Source organism: Leucopleurus acutus, assembly GCF_964270905.1.
Source record: "Leucopleurus acutus genome assembly, chromosome: 8".
NCBI lineage: Eukaryota > Metazoa > Chordata > Mammalia > Artiodactyla > Delphinidae > Leucopleurus > Leucopleurus acutus.
In genome coordinates this window covers 66,836,522-66,860,621 of record NC_139151.1, presented here as the reverse complement: position 1 = coordinate 66,860,621, position 24,100 = coordinate 66,836,522, and the positions used below count along the sequence as shown (strand labels likewise).

At 43.4% G+C, this 24,100-nt stretch overlaps 1 protein-coding gene across 4 annotated transcripts in view; it reads right to left on the bottom strand.

Moving 5' to 3' along the window:
- TEAD1 (TEA domain transcription factor 1) overlaps nt 1–24,100 on the bottom strand; it is a 257,750-nt gene that overhangs the window by 155,144 nt on the left and 78,506 nt on the right. For all 4 annotated transcript variants that reach the window (XM_082845263.1, XM_082845266.1, XM_082845265.1 and 1 more), the window contains exon 2: nt 19,584–19,839. In XM_082845263.1, coding sequence (XP_082701389.1) covers nt 19,584–19,740 — 157 coding nt within the window. In that variant the 5' untranslated portion in view covers nt 19,741–19,839. The remainder of the gene's footprint in view (nt 1–19,583; nt 19,840–24,100) is intronic.

Below are 24,100 nucleotides of genomic sequence, written 5' to 3'. Positions count from 1 at the left end.
TGGTTCCCGCTCTATGGAGAGCCCCAAGGCCCTGCAAATTCCATACAACTCAAACTCGTGACTCCAATTCTGCCCCATAAAACCTGTCTTTCCATGCTGTACATCTTCCTTGTCTCTATAAATGCACAGCTGCCCATACAGATGAAATACCTGCATCTCTTTCCTTGCAATAAACCCTACCAAGTCTTCTGATCTCCAATATCTCTAATCTAATACCTGATCACAAATATACTGATCTGAAATACCTTTCCCACCTCATCCCCTCCTTGTCACTCCCACAGCCTCTGACCTAGTTGTAGCCCTTCTGCCCCAAGTACTGCAATAGCCTCCTTATGGGTCATCAGGCCTCCAGAATAACTCTCCTCAAATACTAGTTGAATATCCTAAAACAATGGCTTCTATTCCCCCCACCCCTTCCAGGAATGTGCTACCTGCACAGAAAAGTTGACCTTTACTGCCCCAATCGCCTGGCCCATTACTCCATAATCTCTCATTCTGCCCTTCCCAGCTCATAAGCCACTCTACTTCGTCCATCCTTCTCTGCACCCCACACTCTAGCTCTACCAGAACCCTACTGTTCCTGAGAACATGTATGTTTTCACAGCTCTCTGCCTTCAACCCTCTTCCTCTTCTACTTAGTCCATCCCTGAAAGGCAGTCCGGCATAGTAGCTAAGACTAAGAACAAACTGTCTTGGCAGTCAGGTAGACCTGGGAGTTTCTGAGTCCCCACTCCACCACTCAGTACTATGTGACCTTGGCTGCCAGTGCGTGGCCTAAACATCAGAAAAGCAGCTCACTTGGTTTTCCCAACAGTGAAATGGGAGATTCCTTCCATAGGTAGACACCTGGGGAAAAAAATACTGTGACACACGATAGCAAATACATACAACTTAGCAGAGAACCTTCTTGCCTAGTTGGCACATGTTTTCCAAGCTCTACAAGAGGAACCACTGATAACTAGCTCAGGGCATCAACAGTACTGATGCAAAGCTTCTGCAGAGAATAACTTCCAGAGTGTGAGGGCTGGGCTTTCTGTCCATCTCTTCTAGAGGGATTTGAGCACACAGGCCCAAAGGCATCCTGCAAAGAGCAAAGCTGTTCACCTTGGACTGACTATGGGAAACTGAGTTTCCCCAGACACTGCACCTGGAAAAAGACCAGAGCACCAGAACCAAGACCCTGGTCTTTGTCATACTTATTGTGATTTAAAAGGAAAACACACACATCTGGTTTAATGACTCCTCGACACAAAACCCCTGGCCTTTATCACACTAACGGTGATTATTCTTTTGTGAAGAACATGTGGTCTGGTGACATCTGGATCTGGAGACCCAAGTTCAACAACATTTTAAGGGTAGCTAAATTCAAACGTACATAACAGTTCAGGGTACTTACTATGTGCCAGGCACTTGCACCACGTAACTTGACTTAACCTTTACATTAGTTCTCCAAAATTAGCGTTCAGCTCCTGGCCTACTGCTGCCTTGGATTCGGCCACCTTCTCTCTCACTCAGTATCTTAATTAACTGGTATGTTCACCTACTTTTTCAGCATTCTCCTCTCATTTCATCTTTACTAGTGAAAGAAGAAAGTTTTATTATAATAGTAGCTAACATTTATTGACCACTTTCAAAATGGGCCATGTATTAATATAATGCTAGGCATATACATATACACCCAGACCAGCTTTATTGAGATATAGTTCACATACCATACAACTCACCCATTTAAAGTGCACAAGGCTCTGATTTTTAGTATACTCACAGACTTGTGTACGCCTCACCACAACCAACTCAGAACATATTGATCATCTCGGAAAGAAATCCCAAGCCCATTAGCAGGAACTCCCCAATTTCTCTCAAATCTTCCAGTTCTAAAAAACCACTAATCTACTTCCTGTCTATAGACTGGCCTGTTCTAGACATTTCACACAAACAGAATCACACAATATGTAGTCTTGTGACGGTCTTCTTTCACTTAGCATAATGTTTTCAACAGTTGTTCATATCATAGTATTTATTAGTACTTTTTATTGCCAAATAATCTGTTGTATGGATATACCACATTTTATTTACATAGTCATCAGCTGATGGACATTTGGGATGCTGGTACTTTTTGGCTATTAATGAATAATGTTGCTATGAATACTAGTGTACAAGTTTTTGTCGGGACATCTGTTCTCACTTCTCTTAGTTATATACCTGGGAGGAGAACTTCCGGTCATATGGCAATTCTATGATGAACCTTCTGAAGAACTGCCAGACTGTTTTCCAAAGTGGTGGTATCATTTTATATTTCCACCAGTCATGTATAGGAGTCCCCGTTTCTTCACATCCAAGCCAACACTTATTGCCAGTCTTTTTGACTATAGCCATCCTAGCGGATATGAAGTGGTATCTCATTGTGGTTTTTATTTGCATTTCTCTGATGCCTAATGATGTTGAGCATCTTTGCATATGCTTATTGGCCATTTGTATATCTTCTTTGAAGAAATGTCTGTTTAGATCATCTGCCCATTCTTTAATTGGGTTATTTGTCTTTTTATTAGAGTTGTAAGAGTTATTTATACATTCTAGATACAAGTCCCTTATCAGATTTATAATCTGAAGAAAGTTTTTCTCCTATTCTCTGGGTTGTCTTCTTCTTTTTAATACTTTTAAAAAAATTTTATTGGAGTACAGTTGCTTTACAATATTGCGTTTGTAAAAAGTTTACAATTTACAAAAAGTGTGTAATTTTTACGAAGTATCAGTTTATCTATTTTTACTTATATTACTTATGCTTTTGGTGTTATATCCAAGAAAGCTAAACCAAAGTCAGAAAGACTTATTCTCAGTTTTCTTCTGGAGTTTTATAGTTTTAGTTCTTACATTTATGTCTATGATGGATTTTTAGTTATTATAGTGTATGATATGAGAAAGGGGTCCACTTCATTCTTTGCATGTGGATATCCAACAGTCCCAGCACCATCTGTTGAAAAGACTACTGTTTTCCTCTTAAAATCATCTTGATACATTCGTTGCAACTCAACTGACCATAAGTGTGAGGGTTTATTTCTGGACTTTTGATTCTATTCCACTGACGTGTGTGCCTAACTTGATACTAGTACCACATCATCATAAGATTGTAGCTCTGTAATAAGTTTAGAAGTTATCTTGAAAAAGAAGTTTCTTCTTTTTCAAGATTGTTTTCACTATTTTGGGTCCCTGAATTTCCATATGAATTTTAGGATCAGCTTGTCAATTTCTACAAAGAAGTTAGTTGGGGTTTTCATAGGGATTACAATGAATCTATAGATCAATCTGGTGATTACTGCCATCTTAATAATATTAAGCCTTCCAATCCATGAACATAGAATATCTTTTTAAGTATGATGTTAGTGGTGGAGTTTTCATAAATGCCCTTTATCAGGTGAGGAAGTTCTATTTCTAGCTTTTTGAGTATTAATATCACGAAGAGGTGCTGGATTTTGTCAAATGCTTTTTGTGCATCTACTGAGATGTTAATGTGATTTTTGTTCTTTATTGATATGATGTTATTATATACATTAACTAATTTCGAATTTTAAACTAACCTTGCATTCCTGGGGTAGATCCCACTTGGGCATGGTGTGTAATCCTTTATATATGTTGCAGGATTCGGTTTGCAAGTATTTTGTTGGGGATTTCTGCACCTATATTCTTAAGAGATTTAGTCTACAGTCTTCTTATAAAGTCTTTGGTTTTGTTTTCAGGGTTAATATTGCTCTCAAAGAATGGGTTGGGCGTGCAAAACGTTTTCACACATTATCTTATTTAACCTTCACATCAAACTTGTAAGATGGGCACTCGTATTTGCCCCATTTATCAGATGAGGAAATGAAGGTCTAAGAATATTAAACTGCCCACGGTTACACATAGTAGACACAGGATTTAAACCCAGTCAGCCCCCACTCCTGACCCTATGACCTTCATCACCATGAAGAACTTACTCCTTTGAGCTAACTGACAAGCCCCCATACAAACCAGACACTAACTAGATTAGTGGCAGGTTAAAACTATACTAACCAGATTTTGTGACCTGGTCACAAAGGTCTAGTAACCCGCCCTAACTTAACATCCTTCTGAATTCCACAGTGATAGCTTACTTGGTTCATTGTTCCACTTAAGTGAATCATCCAGGATCAACAATGTCATCTTAGAATAATCAGTGGTTGAAGTAACGTTCAGACAACTAAAACTAAACCCAGAGTCAACCTGAAAAAAGCTATGTCCACTTGCGCATGTACACAAACAGACACACACACACCCTCCATTCGGAGACAGATAAGCGTACAAACATACTGTGTCAGGTACATACTAGGAAAAAATAATTGTCGAAGTCTAGCTTTCTAAGGACAGAATTTCTGACTTGTAAAAATCAAATCAGGGTGGGAAGTGGGTAGATTCAGTCACTGCAATAACCAAGCCAAGCTCAGCGATGAAGACAGCCACTGAATGTCCCATTTGGACAAAACCATTGTGATACTGACATAAAATGTAAACTAAACTAAACTGCTCTCATTCGCAACACCTCAGGCACAGGGTCAATACGGTTACAACAGAAGGGTGTAAACATGGGAGTGAGGTGCTGCTGGTTCTACACTAAGTTCTGCTTCACCAAGAGGTTCCTCAAGATAAGATGCTCTAATGGAAAACATCATGGGCTCTGTGCCTCAGCTTCTTATCTATGAAATTATAATCCTCGCCTCCATTATTTCTTTAGAATGTTGTAAATGTGGTAACAATAAGGCTGCGGGAAAGAACACCTTATAGAGAAAAAACATGAAAGTATTATCACCGGCAACTGTCACTAATTCAAACTTTTTTTTTGAAGGCCTAATGTGTGCCAGGCACTATGCTAGGGGCTGGAGATACAGACACGCACATTAAAAATGAGTCTGAGATGAACGGCTAAAGAAGATGTGGCACATATATACAATGGAATATTACTCAGCCATAAAAAGAAATGAAACTGAGTTATTTATAATGAGGTGGATGGACCTAGAGTCTGTCATACAGAGCGAAGTAAGTCAGAAAGAGAAAAACAAATACCGTATGCTAACATACTTACATGGAATCTTAAAAAAAAAAAATGGTTCTGAAGAACCCAGGGGCAGGACAGGAATGAAGACGCAGAGGTAGACAATGGGCTTAAGGACACGGGGAGGGGGAAGGGTAAGCTGGGACGAAGTGAGAGAGTGGCATGGACATATACACACTACCAAATGTAAAACAGATAGCTAGTGGGAAGCAGCCACATAGCACAGGGAGATGAGCTCAGGGCTTTGTGACCGCCTAAAGGGGTGGGATAGGGAGGGTGGGAGGGAGACGCCAGAGGGAGGGGATATGGGGATATAAGTATACGTATAGCTGATTCACTTTGTTATACAGCAGAAACTAACACAACAATGCAAAGCAATTATACTCCAATAAAGATGTTAAAAAAGAGTCTGAAAAGCGCTCTGAAAGGCGGTCAAATAACACGCTATGGAAACACAAAGGAGGGAGCAACTAGCTCTGCCTGTGGAGACTAAGGAAGGTTGGGGGGGGGGGGGGGTATTTTCTACTGCTGGTCTTGAAGGACCAGTAGGAGTTTACCAGGCAGAAAACAGGATGAAGAGTGTCCCAGATACCAGGAAAGTCCATTCTCCTTTTTTCATCGTTTACTTGGAACCAAAACTCTCTTCCACACGGCAAGGCAGCAATGTAGGGGTACGGTCCAGAGAACCTCAGGTTCCCATCCTGTCACAAATCAGAGGCAGCAGACGATGGTGGTGAAGAGTTCAGGCAATGGAACCAAACTGATGGGGATTCACATCCTGGCTCCAGGAGTTCTTAGTTCTACGATCCTAGGCAATTTACTGAACCTTTTTAGGCCTTGGTTTCCTCAACTGTAACATGGGAATAATAATAATAGCTATTGATTTGTAAGGAGGCTTAAATGAGTTGATGTTAATTGTTTAGAACAGTACCTGGCACACTGCAAGCACTGGATAAATACCGTTATTATTATTATTATCAATCTCTGTCACAATGCCTGCTCTGGTCAGTCCAGGCCTGACTAAGATTTGTCCATCTCAAAAGGCCCCTATCCCAATGCATGTGGTCATCCCACCTGGCAATTCCCTTCACCTAACAACTGTTCATGACTGCTGTCTCAGGACACACGGGGACTGAGAGAATGCTTCCTAATACACATGGCTTAGGATCCAAGTAACCCAAACAGCATCTTCCATAATCAGGATCATATCGCCATTGCAGTCTGTGTGTTGCTGTGAGACAGCAAACACAAAGGCACATCCAAGTACAGAGACTGCAGCAACAGTTGAATAAACATGCAATCCGATACCTAACATCTGGCATGTCATCAGCCCCAATACCTTATTCACAATCAAGTATGTTTAAGGCTGTGGCTACTTTATAGGTACAAATGTCTTTATCAGGACATTAATGTGCACCAAACCCTCTCCATAAAAGCAGTCATAAACAACAATCTCCTCTAAGCTGTCACGGAAGCTACTGTGTTTGTAATAGAACCATTCATCTAAGAGACAGTTGCCAAAGCCTGTCTCAACACAATAGCAAGCAAGTCACAGCGCACAGAGGCAGACCCAGGGAAGAGGGCAGGCACAGAGTGAGTAATTAGGACTTTTGTAAATGGCTGGGGGGGTGGGGGACTCAGCTTATTAACATATGTTCAAAGTTACCCGGGATGCTGCAGAGCTTTGGGGTGATCAATTACATTTCCCCCAGAGCACTTGCTTTCAAGGTAGCCTAAAAAGTTCCTCCAGCTATTGTAAAAAGAACAGTGTCTATGGAAATTTTTTTTTTCAGCTAATGATCGATTTCACCGCCTGTAGAGGGGGAGCACTGCAACACTACATAAAATTTTTTTTAAATAAATTAAATGTCCCAGGCAGGAAATTTCGCTGTCACACCTTTCAGACTGTATTCTAAAAGGGCAGAGAGGAGTGGGCGTATATCTGATACAGGAAGAGGCTTTAAAGAAATAATATCCATATGGACTTTGAAGAACGATTTGATTTTATTATTTACCTGGAATTGAAGCATTTGAGAGAAGAAAGGTGGGCAGATGGAATAATCTGTAGTGAAGGCATAGCAGGTAAATATCAAGTAAATGAAATATACCCGTGATTAAATCAAATGATTATAATCAAATGAGAATTTATAGCACTCTCTAAAGTCTCCAGAGTGTTTTCATACTCTAAAATCCACCTACCTCTGCCTAAAGGCAATGCAAGTACAAGATTACCTACCAGGAATCTGTTACAAAGAATAACATCGTCATCAAAAAGACTACCGACATTTTTAAAAAGACAGGGCCGCAACCCTCCAGAAATAAAGCATGTCCACCCTAAAGTACAAGTTAAACGATTAATATTAGCTCGGCAAAGATGTGGATCCTGTTCCTTCTGTTGTAGCAGCTTGCTGTGAACATGTGGACACTGGACGAATGGATTTATTTGAAGGCTTTCCTCTGTCTCTCCCATCACCATTTTACCACAAAACATGAACATCAGAATAATGCCACTGTTAGTCTGGACAGCTGACTGACAGGTCCAACTGACTGGGCACCTGTCGAACTCCTGGACCAATGTCCTACGATGTATAATAAGAACACCCTGCCCTGCTTCCTGGCCCCAGCACCACCACTCTCAAACCACCTGTCTCCCCAGATCGGTGCCTCGGCCATGAACCCATGGAAGGAACAGCTTGTTGGCACCAGCTCCTCTCCCAGAACCGCTCTCCTGCCCACCAGGACCTTGCAGTGGCCCACCCAACTTAATCCCTAGTGAACATCACACACCATTGTCCACCTGGATGATATGACTTGTTTCTCATTCTTGGTATTTTCCACATTTTTCTTTAATGAGTATTTCTTACTCAGAATCAGAGGAAAAAATAAACTATATAATTATTTTTCCCTCTAATTCCAAAAGTAACATATGTTCACTATTTAACAGAACTCCATTAATACAGAAATATATAATAGACACACAGAGTTCCCCATAAACCCATCCGCCTGCAGCAACTGCTATTCATGTTCTAAATTCCTTCAGATTTTTTTCTATGACCTTAACCACATAGCACATTTATATGTTTTAATTTACTGAGTTGAGTATTATAGGCCCTCTACTACAGAGATCAGCAGAACACTATCATAATAACAATAATTTGTAAAATGACCACTTTAAACACTTACTACCAAAGGAATGGGATACATTTAAATAACAATGGTATTAAGAAATTAAGACACACTCTCAAGTGAAATGCTATAGAGAGAGGAATCGAAGCTCTAGCCCTAGGTGGAAGTCAGCAGGGGTAAACGAGAGAGACAGCATTGGAACCCAGGGCCGTGCAGCTAAAAAAGTGCACATCCGTGAGTCCAGTGGAAGCTACTGCTATGGGGCCTGCCCAGCCTCTGCCGGCAACAGGTTCCCACTGCCCACTGGTCCCTTCCATCAGCTGTGACTCTGACCTAGTCAAGTTTGCCCTGATCTCCCCTTCTCCAGTACCTTCTTTGGCAGAAACTCTGAAATGTTTCTACCAAAGTACCTCCCTTAACCAAACAACCCTCTACCTAGGCTAGGCAACTTAATCCTGAGTGACTGCTCCAAAATATACTTTCCTACCTTTCTAATGTGCCATGAACAGGGGGGCTTAACCTAAGAAAAGTAGTATTTTTAGAATTCAGTTCAAAATACTTTCTCATACATAACTGCATTTTCTCTCAACACTGCTGAGAGGTATGGAGAAATATGTTGATTTCCTCGCCCCATTCTACAGATGAGGGCAACAAGGCATATAGATACATCACAAATAGGTATAGTTTTAGGGCAGCCAAAGAATTTGGGAGGAGGAAGGCAGAGAATGTTAGCAATTTCTTGTGACCCCAATGTTCCTTTTGCCAGACTGTTCTGCCACCTGCTCTTTACTAGGCCCATGCCATTCATATCAATATCAAACTCTTCCCATTCATATCCATGGGGTCCTGTCCTCCTCAAAGAAATCCCCCTGGGCTTCCCTGGTGGTGCAGTGGTTGAGAGTCCGCCTGCCGATGCAGGGGACACGGGTTCATGCCCCAGTCCGGGAAGATCCCACATGCCGCGAGCGGCTGGGCCCGTGAGCCATGGCCGCTGAGCCTGCGCATCCGGAGCCTGTGCTCGGCAACGGGAGAGGCCACAACAGTGAGAGGCCCGCATACCGCAAAAAAAGAAAAAGAGAGGGCTTCCCTGGTGGTGCAGAGGTTGGGAGTCCGCCTGTCGATGCAGGGGACACGGGTTCGTGCCCCGGACCGGGAGAATCCCACATGCCGCGGAGCGGCTGGGCCCGTGGGCCATGGCCGCTGAGCCTGCGCATCCGGAGCCTGTGCTCCGCGACGGGAGAGGCCACAGCAGTGAGGGGCCCGCCTACCGTAAAAAAAAAAAAAAAAAAAAAAAAGAAAAAGAAAAAAAGAAATCCCCCTACTAACTGGTTACACTTTGGTAGGTTTATTTGCAAATTCACAGTTCACTACTGTGGACTTCAACGTCAACATATTATCCAATCAATGCTGATGAGCCTCACCATGTCCTACTTCCGTGTCTCCAGTGGCCATCACCCACGTTCATATCAGTTGATCACATTTGCGGCCACACCTTGAAACTCGTCACTTGAAATCTCTCCACCTCTAACCTCAGATGCTTCCTCACCTGTGCATGACCACAGCCTCCTGTCCCGCCACCTCTCCTACGTGTGCACAGCCTCTGAGCAGCACATGTCACGACCTGCCAGCCCCTCCAGCTTCACCTTGTCCCCGTCCCTACCTAGACTGGTGCAAGCATGCACTCACTAGCACCTTGGTGTCTCAGGCCCCAAGGCTTGACATTGTCAAAATATGGATAAACCAATAATCCCCTGGCAGAAAAATATATATATATCACATAATAACGCCAGTGGGTTCCCCCAAAAGTAACGTTCTCCGCCTTGTACAAAAATTAATTCAAAACAGATCATAGACTTAAATGTAAAACATAAAACCAGAAACCTTTCAGAACAAAACATAGAAGAAAATTTTCAGGATCCAGGGTTAGGCAATGAGTTCTTAGACTTGACACTAAAAGTACAATGCACAAAAAGGAAAATTAATCCATTGGATCTCATCAAAATTTAAAACTTTTACTCTGCGGAATCCCATGTGAAGAAGATGGAAAGATAGGCTACAGACAAGGAGAACATATTTGCAAACCACATACCTGACAAGGAACTCATATCTAAAATAAAGAACTCCCAAAACTCAACAGTAAAAATATAAATAATCCAACTAAAAAAGGGACAAAAGACATGAACAGACATTTCACTGAAGAGAATATACAGATGGCAAATAAACACATGAAAAGAAGTTCCACATCATTAGTCATTAGGGAAATGCAATTTAAAACCACATGGGATATCACCACACACCTATCAGAATGACTAAAACAAACAATAGTGATACCACCAAACGCTGGTGAGGATGCAGAGAACCTAGATTGCAAGTGAGAATGTAAAATGGTACAGCTGCTCTGAAGAACACTTGAGCAGTTTAAAACAAACAAACAAACAAAAAAAAACTGAAGGCACAACTACCATTTGACCCAGCAATGCTTTTATCCCACTGAAATGAAAACTTACGTTCACACAAAAACCTGTATATAAACGGTCATAGCAGCTTTATTTGTAATAGCCAAAAACTAGAATCAACCCAGATACCCTTCAACAGGTGAGAGGGTAAGTACACTGTGGTACATACACACTAGGGAACCACTCAACAATCAAAGGAACAAACTACTGATACACACACAACCTGGATGAATCTCCAGGGAATTATGATGAATGGAAAAAAGCCAATCCCAAAAGGTTACATACAGTATGATTTCACTAGATAACATGTTTGAAACGACAACATTTTAGAAATAGAGAATAACTAATGGTTGCTAGGAGTTAGGGGTAAAGTCAGGGGAAGCAGGACAGCATTGGGTATGGTTATAAAAGGGCAACCCTGGGGATCCCTGTGGTGTTGGAACTGTTCTGTACCATTGAGGTGTGGATACACAAACCTACACAGGTGATAACACTGTACAGAACTTAATAAAACACACACACACACACACACACACATACACACTCATTCACAAATGAGTACAAGTAGAACTGGGGAAATCTGAATAAGATCAGTGGATTGTATCAACATTAATATCCTCATTATGATATTATACTACAGTTTTACAAAATGTAACCACTGGAGGGAAATGGGCAAAGTGTACAAAGGATCTTCGTATTATTTCTTACAATTGCATGTGAATCTACAATTATCTCAATAAAAATTTCAATTAAAAGAAGAAAGTAATGTTTCCAACTTCTCTCAGGCCCTCCTTCCACCGCTCAGCAATTCTTTTACTCACCCCCGTGCGTCCATATCCCATTCCCCCACAGTATCTCTACTAAGCTTGCTCTATTTTTCAAAAGCCCGTAAGCCACCTCAGCTCACATGGCCTTACTTCTCATCTGAAGAAAGGAATCACTATGCCCTCCCTGGGCCCTCTACCTGGACCCTTCTCCTGCCATTATGCATCAGAGTAAAAGAAGCCCTACTCCTTTTAAAGTCTCTTCCTGGTTCTATTCCATCAATTACATATATTTTCTCCTCTACTAACTAAATGGCCAAGTCTCTACCCTGTCCTAAAATAAGTCTTCCTTTAACTTTTTATGCCCTTTAAGATACTACCTCATGGCTCTTCCTGTACATGGCAAATCTGGGCCATGGTAATGTTCCCTCTCTGTACACAGGGAGCATAAACTGAATAATGTAGCTCATTTCCTGTACCCAAAGTCTGTAAGGACTGTTTCAAATGTCAGTCTCATTCCCTCCTCATTTGTTTCTTTTACCAACTCTAAAACTGTGGCCCTGTCCTCTTGGACCCAGGCTGTAGCTTAGCCCAGTGGCTCTCAAACCTGGCTGGTCACCCAAATTACTCAGGGAGCTTTTAAAAACACAGATTCCCAGACCACACTCTCAGAGATTCTGATTCAACTGGTTTGAGTCTGTTTTTGTATGTCTCTTGTTTTAAGCTTCTCAAGTGCTTCTGCTGATGATGGTCAGACTTGGGAACCACTGATGGGTCTATCTTTTTCTTAAAAAGGCAATCTTTTTACTCTCCCACAAACACAGACACTCCATTTAAAATCCATGCCCATTTCACCACAGTACACGTGAGCCTGCGCATATCCCCCATTCTCATCCCTTCTCTGGTGATGAGCCCCCAAACTATCCCTGCAACTCCAAGCTGCCTGAGCTCCAAGCAGGAATTTCCGAACACCACAGATCACCCTCATCTGGATGGCCACCCAGTACACCTCTGGCACATAACAAAATTCAACTCCTCATTCCTCTCCTCTCTACAAACTGCTTCTCATGTCTGCACTCCCCATCCATTTGATAGTCCCATCGTCCTCCCCACCACCCAGAAGCAGAACCCTGGAATCATCTTCAACTCTATCTTCTTTTTCACAAATCGCATCTGGTCAGCCAATCCTGTTGGTTCGACCTCTGAAACTTCTCTGCCAGCACCGTCAGTACCGAAGTTTAGGCTCAGCCTCTCCCACTGGCCTACTGCAATAGTCATCTAACCTCTCTTCACACCTTCAGAGTTGGCTTTGTCAAACCCAGGCTGTCACATCACCTCTCCTGAAAACATGCAATGGCTTCCCTCTGTCCCCAGGATGAGCGCCGGACACCATGGCATGGCACTCGAGGCCCTCCACAATGCAGTGCCAGCCCACATTTCTAGGTTCATCTGCCATCCCCCTCCAGGATACACCCTCAATTCTAAGAGCACCAGAGCTGGGTCCTTTCAGGTCTCTGTGCCTTTATCATGCTGCTCCCTTAGGCCTGAATGCCCTTCCCCTTCTCTCTCTCTCCCCACAGTAGCAAATGTGAACCTAGGCTTCAGAAATCCCTTGCAACAATTATATGCAACAATTCTATAACTGCACAAGCATGCATTTTTTTGGAGAAGAGATCCACAACTTTCTATAGATTCTCAAAGGGGGTCTGTAATCCAAAGTAAGTTTAAAAGCAAAAAAAAAATAAAAAACACTAAGTGGCCTTTTCCCATTGAAAGTTAGTTCACCTAAGTCTGCCTCTCAGACTCTGACTCTTCCAGCCTTTTGCATTTTCAAATATAGACATGCGCATTCCCCAATCATAAACAATGGTACTTTCTACTGCCCTACCACTGAGCCGTATATCTCTCTAGTACAGAATATACTTCCTTCCATGTCAATATTGTAGTTAGTTGTCTTAACTGGCTTGTTGTATCAAGCTGACTTTCAAACGTCAACTCTACGACTTATTTACTGTGGCCTTGAGCAAGTAACTTGACCTTGGTGGGCCTCAGCTTCCTCAGCTATAGAACAGGGATAGTCACGGTAACCTACATCATTGGGTTGTTCTGAGGAATAAACAAGTCGACGCATTCTAAAGCAATGAGAAAGTGCCTAGCACACAGTTAAGTGGTCAAACAGGTCAGCTTTCTTAATTATTTTACATCTGTAGTCCCCACTCACAGTCCACGCACAGCACAGGCCCTCACTGAACGACTCCCGAATCCATGTCTTCCCGAATCCCAGCGCTCATCCATTGCCACAGAAAGCTGTTGAAAAGCATAAGTTTCCAACTTGGTAATAATTTAACATTCTCTCTCTTATTTTTTTTTCGCCCTTATGACCAATTCTTGAGCCATCCTAATTAGCTATTTTTTACCTGGATTGCACAAGGGCTCACACCTTGTGCATAAACCTTTGTAGGTCAGACCCCCACTATGTTAAACTTCCCAGTCCAAACACTGATGACGTTGGCTTTGCTATTCTCACAGGAACCAAACTATTTCAAAATCCCCCATTACTCATGTGTTCTGAGGATCCCAGAATTAACCCTTGTTCTGTTGCTGTGCTTATGTGGGTAGAAATCCTTCCTACCTCTTGAACTAACATTTGCCAACACACAGAGCAAAAACCAGTATTTCTTCCTTCTCAGTCTAGGAAGACCATTAAATATACCAACACATCTTTCTCTCTCTCTTTTTTTTTTCTGTTTTCTCCCTTTCTTTCTAGCCAGCTCCTCTTGGGGCTCAGAGGTTTACCTACTCACCTTTCTTTATTTTAAATAATAACTCACACATGCATATATTCAGCATACATTACTGATACCTTCTCTGTCCAGCAAGACAGGGTGGGGCCCCTGCCTTACGGAGCTTCTAGCCTGTTCTAAGGGCACAGCACTTTGTCCTTCACATTTCTAAGCAAATTCATTTGAAATAATATCCCAAATCACAGGTAAGACAGAAAGAGGAAATCAAAGATGCCACATGATGTTCAGACAGAGAAATGGGAAGAACAAGTTCAGGTCAGGCCCCAAGGCTCACTCTCCCAAGGCCTGGAGATCCTACAGGGCTCAGATTCTACATCCATGTCCACATCAGGGCTGCTGGGGCCTCCACAGAGGTAGCCCACCTTCCTGGTCCCCATAGAAATGACGTGAAAGTACCCCGTCTTCCAGAGGGACGACTCTGCACTGCCTTGCCCAGTTCTTCAGAGCAGGAGGAGCATGGGGACCTCAGATGTCAGCCGCTTTGTCTGCACTGATGAACTGGCGCACACCTGTGCCTGCTTGTGTGCACTCCTTCTGATGTCCCTTGTCAGTTCTGCCACCACCTCACTGAAGCAGCCCCCTCTCTCCTCTATCTTGTACTTCTGTGAAGTAAGCAAAAGAGGCAAGTCCGACTCCTGTGCTCCCCTGGTTGGGAGGGCTCAGGTCAGCAACTGGGGAAGACCAGCCAGGGAGGACTGGCCCAGCGATATCTTCCTCCTCAACTTTTCTATGCCTCACAACTCAGCTCTCTAGGGCTGACCAGTAGGCCTGGCAACCTAGCAAGAAAGTGGGGGCACCCCTGGAGCTCTCCTAAGCAAGAACCCTGAAGATATCTGCTCACAAAAGGAGAACTCAATTGTCCAGCAATTGCTCTGCCCAAGCTGCCTGTAGGATCCTAGGGCACCAGAATCTTCCAGACATCTTTCTGGCCACCACCAAGGCCAGCCTTATGATCTAGGATCCTCCCCACTGCGATATTTGAGAAGCTTTCTTCCTGCCAGCATTGGGCCAGGTGCCCTGGACACTGGTGGCCAAGAACAGGCTTCAAAAGGCTAAGTGGAAGGTGAACATCTTCAAAGGGGTCTCAGACTTCCCAGAAAGCTCTGGCACACAGCCCTAACCTCAGGTCAGTGCTTCCTGCAAATGAACTTGTGATGGCTCCATGAGGGCAGGGACTTGTCTGTCTGGCTCGCTGCTGTATCCCTGACAACCCCTAGTACGGGGCCGGAATACAGGCGGTACTCTCAATGCTGACTTGTTGAATTCACTTATAATGACCTCCAGCAAGGAAGGAATGAAAGCACAGTGGAAAGAGTCCGGGTTTGGGAGTCAGACAGAGCTGGTTTTGAAAGCATCCAGCTATACCATTTATACTAGTCATGCACAAGCCACTTTATCCCTTTTAGACTCAGCTTCCTCATCTATAAAGTGGGAATCACAATACCCACCTCAAAATGTTGTTGTGAGCATGAGACGAAGTTTTATGTAAAGCCTTTAACCCAGCGATTGGCAGAGAGCACTTTATTTTCACTTCAGAAACACTGATTAACTCTCACTGTATGCCAGACACTGTTCAAGCGTGGTAGGAGGATCCCAAACCACAACAAGTTCATTTAATTCTTATAACGATCCTGTGAAGGAAGATCTATCTAAATCTCTCTTGCAGTTGAAGAAATGGAGGCACAGAGAGGAAAAGCAACTTGCCCGGAGTCTGATGTCTAGAAGAGGTAGGGCCAGGCTTCATATCAATTCCAAAGTTCAAACTTTAAGGTGCTACACTGCGTGTCTCTGAGGCAAGCAGCCAGTGAATGTTAGCTCCGGTCCCTAACTTGATTATGAGAGATATCTGACCACACTGCCTGACTAGGGTTTTCAAGTGCAATAGAAAACACATCCAGACATTCCCATGATTCACTGTTTTGTTCTGTCTTGTTTTAAGCTGTGACCTGCTCCTGTGAAATTCAATTCCAGACAACTCTGCTGATCAAGAACATCTCTGCCATCTTGTCCTCCTGCTAACTACTCCACAGCTTTCTCCACAGAGAAAGAGACACACAGCAATGTAAAAATACGAAAAAGAAAGGAAAAAGAAAACACAGAGAAGAGAGGGAGTGAGCTTGTAACCTCTTAAGAACAGTCAAAGAAGTCTCACCCTCCTTCTAATAATCCCTAAGAACAACTGCCTACCCATAGGGTACCGCAAGCAGAAATAATCTGTCCACGTGGAGACCAGCCACATAAAGGCTCGGCCTCTCCACCGACCCAGGTAGCACAGGGAAAATTAAGCCATCTTTTCTAATGGCCCAAACCTCAAAGTAAAGAGAGTTTTCCATTTTCCCCCTCTACAAGATTGCATTTGCCCCACTGTCAACCACGGAGGAGACTTCATTACCAAAATAAATCAGCACTGCACTTGACCTTGCTTCTCCAAAGGCTCAGGATTAGTGACATCACAATACTCTACAGATGCTCAGAAATACCGGAATAACCCCCTCAAGTCAAAAACACTTGGCATCTCACTAGAAGGCATTAAATTATTTTGATTTTACTCCATGGAATCCAAAATGCTTTCAATGTTTTCATTTCCAAAATGCTTAAGAGAAAAAGCATGCTCTTAGGACCTTCAGAAACCTCGACTCCTGGTCTGGTTTGTGTCCTGATTCACGTGTGATAAGATGGGGAACAGGCTGGAAGCCAAGGAACAGTAGCTCTGGTCCCACACTGCTCACATGACTCAATTCCCGAGTGGCTGGGGCCTCACTGTGGAGGCTCCCAAATCAACCTTCTCTCGCCCTCAAAGTTACAGGCAGGTCCCATGCAGCTCTCAGGCACCTGGGCTAGCTTCTCTGAAGGGATCCAGTCTCCATCTCCCATAGCCCTGATAACCACCATGTTTCCCTTCCAAAGCAGCAGTACAAGCAAAGCTCCTCCACGCTGGCCAAAGAGAGGGAGTTGAAGGGGATGTTTTCTCTCCCAGGCAGTGGCCTAGACATGGGGATGGCTTCAGGGCCACTGCAGCAAATCCATCTCTTGCACCCCTAACCAGGACACATGATGTTGCAGTTTTAATTCCTAATGCTACTCGCTCAAAATGACCGCCCAATTTTAAATCAGGTTGGTCACCAACACAGTCAATAAATGTAACGTGGATTTCAGGAAAAAAAGAATCTATGCGTCAAGAACACACGCTCTCAGGAAGCACTCAGAATCTGATTACTTTCAGTATTAAAGACATGCTCCACAACCAGCACCACATTTGTTAACAGACTGATCACTCTTACTGAAGTACAAGTCACAAAATCCAGCATCATACAACATATACGCCCCAAGGACCACGGATATCATCTACTTTACCCTCGTTTTGTACAGGGGAGAAAACTCAGACACACACCAAGGGGTAGGATTGTTCAAGTTCACTGTGGGTAGACGGCTCAAATCCAAAGCTTCTCACAATTCTTTTTCCTAGTCTGCTGCCTTTGACCGCCAAATACCAACAAGAATTCTTTCACAAATTATTTTCACAAAAAAAATGAGTTCAATCTACCATGGCTGCCACCTAAAAAGTAAAATCAATGGAAAAAAGCAAAACAAAACTGGAGTTGAAAAGAATAACTCCGGCTTTGAATTATGTTCTTATTCCTAGCCCAAAAACCTGCTTCCCAAAGGGACAGCTCCTTTCCCATATTCCCAGCGAGAAATGAAAGGCAGTAGTTCTTCCCACCAGCATGTCCAACACTAGGCCAGTATTTTAGATTAAAACAATCTCTGGGTAAACAAATGGGTGTTGGTACAAGGTAGAATGGCCCGAAGCCACCTTCACTACTCCTAATAAAATCAGCTTCAAAGAAGGCTCAAAGATTAAAGTGCTTTTCTCTGCCTTTAAAATGGGGAAGTTGTATTTTTAGGTATGAAAACAAGACCCTGAAAGCAAATAGCCAGGCTGAGGAAGGGTAGCCCAGGAAAGATACAAGCACACAGAAAATCGAAGGCCCTGAAACTTTCTACCCACAGCAGCTGAGATGTTTCATCTTGAGTCCATTTCACCAGACACGAAGAAGCTTCTTTGGCTACGAAGGATCACATGAGAACATAAAACAAATACTGAAGGTTTACGTTCTCTTTCTCTCCTGTGTGTGTGACACCGACTGGCCAAGGGAGAGAGACTCGAATGCTGCAGAAAGCAAAATTTTCCTTGTTTCCATTACATCATCCAAATTGGAGAGGGGTAGGGCAGGGTGGGGGGCACAGCTGGTGGCAGCTGCACCACCATCTGCTTTCTCCTCAGCAGTGGGTGCTAGTTTGAGCTGCAGCCTCCTACGGCTCCTGATAGAGGAGGTGCGGTATTAAAGGTACAACACCCTATTATGGAAAAGCTTTCAAATTGTTTAGAAATATATCACTCCCATGATAAGTTAACAACCTCCGCTAGGCTGCTGAGCCGGTTCTCTTTGAGTTTAGGTTATTTGTTTGCATCTCTTTAGACTCAGCCACAGTGCAAACTGCCAACTTAACGTGCCCAATTAGACAAGCAGAATGTATATGCAACCACCTGCCATCTGCTTCCCAAAAGGTAAGCAGGCAGAAAGTACAGGTCAGCAGCTGGAAGCCTTTACAGCAGGTGCAGGGAAGGTCCAAACCCAGTGTGCAAGCCCCAGACTAGTGGATGGGTGCTTGCTGCCACCTTTGGCATCCCCAGCCATCTGGTCAACTGGTCTCATCCTTTTGGGTGCTCTTGGAGTTTTGAATGCACTGTGAGGGGTCCCCATGTGGAAAGGGAGACTGGTCAGAGTAGCCTGGGGGTCAGTGCCTTGTCTGGCCATTCAACTGCAAATTGGCAACAATGCAGCAAACTGGTGGTTCAAAGGTCTGATCAAGTCCCTGGGCATGTTTTACATGGCCTATACAGGGTTGTGTTTTAAAAAAAAAAATGCTGGCTTTTAAAAATGAGTACATTTCATATATAAACATCTATCTTGCTAGATTTGGCAGCACGAGGCCCCATTTCTACGGAGCTTCAGTCAGTTATCTGGAGCTAGGCAGCAGCACTTCCTTTTGATGGGGCGTGCATTCAGAAGAATTAGTCCCCACGTTTGGTGTCTGCACATGCCACTGCAACTACCTCTGTTCCTATCTGGTCCTCGAGAGCTTTTGATATGAAGAAGAAGAAGAAACTCCAGGGAATGATTTCCCAGTGGTCCTTTACTGACTCTCCTCTTCAGTTGAGATTCAGTCCCTTGGATGGCCAACTAAAATTGTACAAAGATCATTCAACCCAATACAAGGAATGGATCTCAGTAGAAGGCTAGCTACGTTGACCCCTTACCACAAAAGCAGGTTGCAGCATTTCAAAGGAGCATTTCAAATCACTTACCATACATCTTGCCTTCATCTGATAAGATGATTTTCCTCCTCCCACATGGTGGATAGATAGCCAAGGCTTCCTGAAAGCTCTGCTCAATGTCGGGGCTCCAGACCCCTTCTGCATCATTGTCAATGGGCTTATCTGCAGAGTCACTCATCCTTTCCATGTTTTCGGCAGGGCTCTCACTGCCGCTCCAGCTGCTGGGCTCAATTTTGGCGGTTGGATTTTCCAAGCCGAAGCCTGGAGCCTTTTCAAGAAAATAAACCTAAGAGAGAAATCAAAAGATAGTATAAGGACACGGTAACCGTCAACATACTGCTCTCGCTGGTTCTACTGCAGACCTTTCAGTCACCAGCTCTGCTTGGAGAATAACTCCTAGGAGAGAATATGGAATTTTGAGATCCAAGTGTCTTCTGTTCCCATGTATCACGTTAGGAACAGAAAGAAAACAGCAGGCAGAAGCTGGATAATCTTCACAGATGAGAGGAAATTTTCATCTGAGAACAGTACTCACTCTGAATTGCAAGTTCACAATGAATCATGCAAAATTTGCTAAGTACCTACTATCTACCAGGAGCACTTTGCTCGAGGATAATCAAATCTCCAGAGCAGAACAAGTTGTTTAAAAGAAAATAAAGTAAAACAAACAGCGTCTACCTCACTGTGGCAATTAGCACGATAACTCTAAAATGTCAAACCATCCGAGCATTTGTCACTGGGATCACCAAGAAGCAAGATGGCGGCAGAATGGCAGACAGAAGGAGGGAGATTATTTTATCACAAATACTCATTCTACAAACAGCAATGCCAGCAGACCTGGACCTGCTATTACATAGCATTTAACCGCAGGGCTTTTTACACTGTACAAGTCAGGTCACTTTGCCACTCTCAGCTTCTAGATTGTAACCCTGAAGCTGGAACCAAGTTGTCCCCAATTCCTGCCTTCCCTGCAAAAACTGCAAGCGGCCAGCACATCTGAAGAAATGTTTCACACCCACATGAGGCACTTCATCTGGTAGCCTCCTTGGAATTCCTGATCACAGGAAAACTGTGGGGGAGGCTTTAGTTTATTTTTCTGTAGCACTAAAGATTACAGAACCAAAAGAAATCTTTCTCAAAGATTTATTCTCCTTAAATTATGCATGTAACCTATGGTCATTCCAAACAAATGTCAAAGTGGCACAAACACCAATGTGAAAATGATCTAATCCAGTACCCCTTGCTGTCTGCACACTAACATATCAATATGCCTTTGTTGAAAAGGCATCAGATCATTTATTCAAAGCCTTCCCCAAAAAGGGGATAAGAATTCCTCCTGGGGATTGACTGGAAGAGGGGAGGAGCAGGGCCTGAGTATGGAGAGCTTAGTGCGACCACCATTCCACCCCCTTCCGCCGCCTCAAGTCCATGCAACATTACCACAAAGGCGGCCAGGTGGGAAGCAGATGCGGGCAGCCCTACTAGGTACCAGGCACTGCTCTGTATCCCAGGGCAGTCACCTCTGAGAGCCAGCACCTCTGAGAGCCAGCCCTTTCCTTCTCTCTCCCAACTGAACCCTCTTCCCCTGCCTTCCCCCGCTGTGTATATCTACAGATCCCAGGTGCAGAAAGTCTGAGGCACAGGAACATTACACAATAAATGGTATAACCAACGGGTGCTTTTGGCTCCGTATCCTGACAGCTCTTTAGATTTGGCAGCACCTGGATAAAGGAAACCCTCAGGTTATCTGCCTTTGAACGCTGCCACTGATCCACCTTTCAAAGAACTTGTCAGCAAAATATTTACTACTTCTTACCAACACATGTACACTGACACAGGAATTTAAAAACTGCCAAATGTTAAAGATATAAATTATGCCACAAGAAAGGGTTTTGTGACTGACCCCCAGATGAACTCTACAATGCCTGCAGTGTGGGCCTTTGAATTCTCAAATTATTACATTTTTTTTCTTGGTTGGGATCTAAGAGTCTTATAAAATCCAAGCTGAACTGCACGCTACCCTAGAGTCTAGCTCCAAAGAGGTTTATTAGAGAAATTATAAGAATATGTGTGAACTCTTTGAGCGGTGACTAGCCGTTCACCCTCTCCCTCTCCACCTTACCCCAAAACTAAACAAAACGAAACGAACACAACCAGACACATACAAAAACACAGGCCAATTCCTCAGCTCCAGGCAGCTCACAGCAGTAAGACTTCACTCCAGAGAGCCACATTTTAAGATTAAACTGTGTCCAGCGCTCAACCACTATGGTAGAGGGATGGAATCCAGGGGACCAGGGGAACTTTATTTGACTAAAAAAAAACATTACCATATAATTGAAAGCCTCAGAGTCTCCAGACCAAAACACAACAACCCTAATTCAATAGCTGAGGTCCCCTCTGACACATCTCATTAACTGGTCAGTCTATGCATGAACATCACCAATAACAATAACAAAGAACCCACTACCTTCCCAGTATCACCTCCTTTGTACTAACATGTTGAAATTCTTCCATCTATTAGGCTACAACCCATCTCCTGGTTAACTTCTAATCATTCAGCCTTGAGGTCTATCCATGCCTTGGGGAAGCAAATCTCCCCGAAGACACCCATTTAGGTATGACCAGAGCAGCCCCCAGTCTCCTGACCATGTTCCAGACTAGACACAATTCACATCATCCCTCTTGCCCAGCCCAGTTTGTCACAACCTTCAATAAATGACACTCAGAGGTGGACTTAGGATCCATAAAACTTCTAAGCTCCCACCCTCCAAGTGCTGTTCCTGAATCCTGACTCTTGATCAATTGGGTTAGGAGCTAAAATCAGGAATTTATATCTATTCTATTAAATTCCATTATTTTTAGCCTTAGCCAGTGGCTCAAAACTGGTAAGATCTTTCTGAATCATAACTGCCAAGCTTAATGTCCTCAGACACCAAACAACTTCTGAAGGTGTTACACACAGGGAGGGTGTTAGACCTGCTTTGCAGAAGTTCCAAAGAAGATTATGGCTCAACATAAGGAAAAATTTCCTGTTAGTTCAACAAGTGGTAGATGGCCTCATAAGACAGGCAGCAGAGTCTTGCAGACAACCCCTTCAAGTTACCTCTAAAGCTAAGGGTCACAACTCCTTGGTTGTTGGGGAATGCAATATTAACTAGCATCAATTGATCCATCCACTTAGGAACCACAGGCGCTGCTCTAAATGCTCACATGTTTTTATTCATTTATTGCAAAGGGAAGAAGAACTCCGTGTCCAGGCTCTTGCATTTGGTGAACTGGAGCTCAGCAGGATGGAATTACCTACTCTGGACAAGGGCCAGGACACAGCCCCAGAAGCTACCAGATACATAATCCACAGACTTCTACAGGCCCTTGGTTTTACAACCCAATTGTAAGATGAGGCCTTGTATGGGCAGAGTTTCCAATCACAAGACTAGGACTGGCTGAGAAAAGCTCCCTGTACTGGATACCAAATTCCATCCCTCAGTTCCCTTCCAGCCCAGCTCAAAATCCACCTCATCCTGGAAACCATCCTTGTATCTAGTGGCTCTGAGAGAATCAGCCACACATTAGGAGCATCCTAAAAATGTGTGGAATTAGTTAACTACCACCCGATCTACCTGGCTTCTGAATGTACAATAACAAGCACCTGCTTATTACCAACAATAAGATCTAATCAAGTGATATACGCATAGAATATCTGTGCCTGCAGAGCTGATGTCCTCACCTCCTCATACATCCTTTGAGCAAGGGAGCCAACTTTCACTCACTTCAGTAAATGAAGAACATAGTATTATGGGGCAGAGGGGGTGGAGGGGGCAGCGGGGGTGGGGGGTGGGGTGTATGGTATTAAGATTCAAACTGATCTGGATTCCAAACCTGTCTCACCCATTAGCCACGCAGCCCAGACTAAATTAGGTAATCTCTAGAGGCTCAGGTTTTAATTTATAAAATGAAAATAATAAATTAAATGCAACCCCAGTGCAGAAAAATCATTAAGTAGTGGAGGGACTCTACCCCATGGAGTTTCCATAAAGGTTTAGTGAGATAATGAATGAAGGTGCTCTATCATCTGAAAAACCATGAACAGATGACGTTTTCAAGTCCATCATCTCTAGACAGTGGTATGGACCTTGTGATGCCCAAACACCTACTGATAATGGGATGGTAAAGAAATGAAGGAGCTTCCCTAATGGCTCCCTTTGGGAAATAAGTTTAAAGGATCCTCTTCCTTAAGGTCTTCAGATGCCTAAATGGAAAATTTAAATTGGTAACAAACGCCTGCACTTATAATGCACACAATCAATAGTTTTCATATTCTTCTGGGAAGTTTCGTTGAGGGGAATAACCCTAAATCTAAACGAATGCCTAAAACAAAAGAGAGAAGGGAAAATGTTGTTGGTTGAAAATGTACTATATATCACGTAGCCCCCATGTGCCTCAGTTTCCATCATTAACACTTTTCTAAAACCTCCTTTTTTCCTGAAACTCTTCCCAGCCACACTGGAATAAACTCCAAAAAGAAATGTTACCAGTGACCCAAA